A 2,500-nucleotide genomic window follows, 5' to 3' on the forward strand; every position below is an offset into this window, starting at 1 on the left:
ATTTTTACAATTTTCAAGCTGCCGGAGGGCGACCGGCCGGCCGCGTATCATTTCCCGCCAAAAGATTCCCTAAAGAACGTATATTCTGTCTATTCGGAGTGAACTGATATTCCGGTCATTCCGTTCATTCTGCTATCGGGAGCAGAATGAAGGGAATAGTATTCAGTTCATTCCGAAAACGGAATAGGTCCCAAAAGAAAACGAATGCCGTCTATTCCGTGTCTTCCTATTCCGGAATAGTACCAAAAGAACGCGCCCCAAGTAACTGATCAGATTGGCGTGTAATGATTAAGGTCAAGGGTGTGCTCATGTTTGTGAGTTGGGCCAGTGACGTGTTGCTGAAGTCCGTCTGACCCCAGTAAATCTGTCAGTCTTTTGCAATCAGTTTCCAACGCATTATCCACATGGATATTAAAGTCCCCTGATAACATAAGCTGCTCTCGGCACAGAACTATGGACTCCAGATTATCTGCGAACTCTAAGACAAAGGTACTCGTAGGAACCTTGTGCTTATCGGAGCTCGGTGGTCGATAGACTATGACAATGCGGAGGCTGTGTGAACATGCAGGGCTGTTGATCGATCCACTTACAAAATTCAAACGATTCTTTCTCGCCCGCATTGGTCTTTTTTACATGAGAGTCTCGATACAGAAGCGCCGTTCCGCCACCACACATAAATACATCCATACATGCTTTGTTTAAACACGGTAGAACCTCTAGTAAAAATACAATAGGTATGGTACAATAAAATTCAGTATCTACTCTAGTAATAAAAATACTGTTTTACAAGGTTGCCGTTTGAGAGTCTAACCCTCATTTTCATAAAATCGATTCATTTCTTTTTTGAAAAGATCTAACTGATTCGATCGTACTTTTGGGTAAGCTCCTCCATTGTGAGGCCGCACTGTAGCTAAAACTCTTTTTGAGATAGTTGGTATTTGGTTTGGGCAAATGAAGCTTCATTTCTAAATTCCTGACATTATAGTTTGTGGTGTGAATTCAAAACAGGTCCTGCAAATAAGTGCAACAAGTGCGTGTTGGCCCTCAATGCGCTCGGTCCGCACTATCAAGACCTCGGGCCGATATTCTTCTAGTACGGCCTTCACCCTAGGTCAGTACGATATATATAAACCGCAAATTAATGTCACGGATAACAGCAAAATACATTTTGTGGTTTGTGATTTAGGCTGATTTTCCACAAAGGAGTGGGAAGGGAGGGAAATGAAATTCACTTTAGATCTCGGGGATATATTTTTAGCAAATTTTATTTCGCCTTATCCCTTGTGGTGGCGTTTTCGGCCAGTAAATTAAGGAAACAAATTAAGGTTGAGATACAAAAAAAATTTAAAGTTAAAAGACTAATACTGCACAGAAAGAGGATTCTTGATGTCCAAAAAACCGTCATGGCGCTGTATTACAGTGCTTATCGGCAGTCATAATTTCAATAACAATAGCTGTTTTTAATGTCCTAATGTTTGTTCTCCTGTTTATTAAACACGACCGATTTCGCTGCGGTTGTACTGATGTTATGCGTCAAGGCATGAACCTTTGAAAATTGTGATCATAGATCCCTTTATTCTAGAACCCAAGTCATCAGAAAAACCTCAAAGAAGCCCCAAGGTAAAGTTTTATCGAAAAAATAATGAAGTATGAATATTGATGAACATTTATTACCTAGCTGTTGGGTTTTTTTTTTTTTCCTGTTGGTAGTCACAAATGTGCATACCCCACGGATATTGAATTAAGCTCCGCTCAGGTGAATCCAATCTACGAAATATCTAGATCTTGCTTCCTTCTTGTGTGAACATTATTTTGCATAGAACGAATACTCCAATCGACATGCTTCTTGCGAACCAGTTTGTTCAGTCGTTCCCTCGACGTAGAAATGAGATAACATAATCGCTTTCAACTGCCAAACAAAATAAAAAATGACATCAAGTTAAAAAAAAAAAAAAACAGCTCTCGACGTCACGAGGACTACGCAGTGGTTCCCCCATCCAAGTACTGTCCCCATTCGAAGGGGCTTAATATTAGTTGACACTTAGACTAGCATCAAGGATTGTGACCTTTGTGTTGAATTCGCAGCTATCATGTCGAACCTTACAACGCTTAAAAGAAAAAAAACATGAAAGCTAACAAAACCCCGGTGTCTTGCCGTCATTTTGTCACAGATGTATCCTTTGTTTCATGAGTTGTTGGTAACACGCAAGGTGACTTTGATGACAGGCGGCCGCTAAAATCGATTTCACTTTCGTTTTTGCGATTTTACTTGTACAACCAAAAGTGCGATAAAAAAATTAAACGTAGCGAAAATCTCCCAAAATGTTTTTAGCTGATGATAACTTTTCTTATTACATCCATTTAGAAATTACCGGTGTTCCTTGCAATCTGATTGGCTCTCAGCAGTGCGATTGCACTGCCACACGTACGCAATGCGTGCCTATTTTTATAATATCCCGTATCTCGTCAATTTTCCCCTCAAATATCCTGATCCCTATAA

At 40.2% G+C, this 2,500-nt stretch overlaps 1 protein-coding gene across 1 annotated transcript in view; it reads left to right on the top strand.

The window, feature by feature from the left end:
* LOC138046856 (uncharacterized) overlaps positions 1-2,500 on the top strand; it is a 25,543-nt gene that overhangs the window by 12,491 nt on the left and 10,552 nt on the right. Inside the window, exon 4 of the mRNA XM_068893434.1 lies at positions 1,583-1,620. Within this exon, the coding sequence (XP_068749535.1) occupies positions 1,583-1,620 (38 nt within the window). The remainder of the gene's footprint in view (positions 1-1,582; positions 1,621-2,500) is intronic.

This window comes from Montipora capricornis, chromosome 4, assembly GCF_036669925.1.
Source record: "Montipora capricornis isolate CH-2021 chromosome 4, ASM3666992v2, whole genome shotgun sequence".
In the NCBI taxonomy this organism is placed as follows: Eukaryota; Metazoa; Cnidaria; class Anthozoa; order Scleractinia; family Acroporidae; genus Montipora; species Montipora capricornis.